General features: G+C 47.4%; 1 protein-coding gene across 1 annotated transcript; it reads left to right on the forward strand.

Annotated features, from left to right (window-relative positions):
* Positions 1-277: 277 nt before the first annotated feature.
* Positions 278-1,552, forward strand: LOC113507473 (collagenase-like). The gene is made up of 5 exons (XM_026890324.1): positions 278-505; positions 574-841; positions 933-1,031; positions 1,175-1,368; positions 1,433-1,552. The coding sequence occupies exons 1-5, from the start codon at positions 293-295 to the stop codon at positions 1,535-1,537; spliced, it is 879 nt and encodes a 292-aa protein (XP_026746125.1). The 5' UTR covers positions 278-292; the 3' UTR covers positions 1,538-1,552.
* Positions 1,553-2,130: the final 578 nt, after the last annotated feature.

Consider the following 2,130-nt stretch of genomic DNA (forward strand, 5'->3'; position numbering starts at 1 on the left):
ATCTGTACTTCAGAGTGATAAATGATTTAGTTAAATGTTGAAGTTTATTGATAAACATAAAAGATAATATAATTAGTTCCGTTTACATAAGACAAGGTTCTAACACCTCTTGTCTATGGGCCTTGATTTCAGCGGACTTCGGTCAATGGCAACTAATATGAAGTCTAGTAACTATTACAAAATAGTTCAATTGTTAATCCGTAGCGATTAGATAAAAAACATATGGGGAATAATATAGAAGGTCATAATTAGTAATATAAACCGTAGCCCAGCGATGGAATGACAAATTGCAATGAAGAGCGCCAACATGAGGGGTCTGGTGTCAGTGTTGGTGTTGGCGTGCGCGGCGGCGGCGCTGGGCGAGGAGCCGGTGCTGCGCTACTACCACGAGAGCGCGGGCATCGCCGAGGCGGCGCGCATCCAGCAGCTCGAGCGCGCCATGGACTTCGACGGCTCGCGCATCGTCGGCGGCACTGCTACAGCTGTGGGGACTTATCCTTTCCTGGTTCGTTCATGGTTTTCTGTTTTTCAAGCTATGCTCCAAGATTACTTCTAACAAAGTTTTCGGCGCAGGTGGGTCTGGTGATCACGCTGTCGAACGGCGGCACGTCCGTGTGCGGCTCCTCCATGCTGAGCAACACGCGCGCGCTCACGGCGGCTCACTGCTGGTTCGACGGCCGCAACCAGGCGCGCCAGTTCACGCTGGTGTTCGGCTCCGCGCGTCTTTTCTCGGGCGGTACCCGCGTCGCCACCTCCAGGGTGCAGATGCACGGCAACTACAATCCGAACACTTTAAGCAACGATGTTGCCATGATCTTGTTCGGCCATGTCTCCTACACAAGTACGTGAGCCTCGCTCTTTTCTATCAAGGGTGATAGCGCTTCCATTACACCTTAGCGTGATGCCTGACTGTCCTATGTTTCGCATTGCAGACGTCATCCAGGCGGTGGCTCTTCCTACTGGCTCTCTGCAGAGCTCCAACTTTGCTGGTCAGTGGGCGCGCGCCGCTGGTTATGGAAAAACTAGTGACGGTAAGTTTTTAATGATTATATTGTTTTCGTGGCGTCTTACACCTCGTAAGTTTATTATAAATTTTAATTTAGCACATCGCCGACGCTTGAATACGCCAGGCAATGCAGGCAATATATTTTAAAAGTTGTCATATCATTTGCAGCTGCCGGCATTTCCCAGAGCCAGTTCCAGAGCCACGTGTCTCTGCAGGTGATCACGAACGCGGTGTGCGCGCAGTCGTTCGGCAGCATCGTGATTGCGTCCACGCTGTGCACGAGCGGCGCCGGCGCCGTGGGCACGTGCAGCGGCGACTCGGGCGGCCCGCTCAGCGTCTCCAGCGGCAACCAGCGCGTGCTGGTGCGTATCGGCCCGCGCCCGCCACCGCTGTCGCGGCGCTCTCTAATCCTCATTGTTCTTACAGATTGGTGTGACTTCGTTCGGTTCAGCTCGCGGCTGCCAGATTGGGCTGCCGTCTGGATTTGCTCGCGTCACCTCATACTTATCTTGGATCCAATCACGACTTTGAACACTAAATCCTGTCATTTTCGGACAACCTGCTTTACTTTTATTGACAATAAAAATAACCTCAAACGAAATGGAATTTCATTGTAATTAGGGTTTCTTTTGGTATACATTCAGATGCAGCGTATGAAAAGAAGTTATACCTACAATTAAAATACACCTGATCCAAAATAGTTTCTACATCATAGCAAAGCATTTGCGGCAAATTTCTACATATTATACAGAAAAACAAGACGGGTATAGTGGAAATAGTTACAAACAGATGAAATTAATATGTTTTATAAAAATACTTGCTGGAATCAAATGGTCGTGTACTGCTTTCTTAAATTGAAGTTAAGAATAGCGAAGAATGTCTATGAGGTTTTCATGCCCATAGCTGGTGAAGACTTTATACAAGTGACAGCTTCTGAAACACGCTTTTATTAACTTCACTTGTAACTGTAAGAAAATCTTGGAATCTTAATTTCACCCACTTCTCAGTCTTCTGTTAGGATGAAATTTTGCACAAGCTCTGATGTCTAATGACGATAAAGATGAAAAAATAGTCTCGTGATCTAAATCCAATATGGTGAAAATGCTATTTGAAATGCGCCAGTG

The sequence above is a fragment of the Trichoplusia ni genome, unplaced genomic scaffold, assembly GCF_003590095.1.
Source record: "Trichoplusia ni isolate ovarian cell line Hi5 unplaced genomic scaffold, tn1 tig00002180, whole genome shotgun sequence".
Taxonomy (NCBI): Eukaryota; Metazoa; Arthropoda; class Insecta; order Lepidoptera; family Noctuidae; genus Trichoplusia; species Trichoplusia ni.

Bases quoted from the DNA above. Each gene is read 5' to 3' on its own strand.
- LOC113507473 (XM_026890324.1), top strand. From the start codon at position 293: ATGAAGAGCGCCAACATGAGGGGTCTGGTGTCAGTGTTGGTGTTGGCG. The intron at 506-573 runs GTTCGTTCATGG...TTTTCGGCGCAG, and splicing joins TGGGGACTTATCCTTTCCTG to GTGGGTCTGGTGATCACGCT. The intron at 842-932 runs GTACGTGAGCCT...TTCGCATTGCAG, and splicing joins CGGCCATGTCTCCTACACAA to ACGTCATCCAGGCGGTGGCT.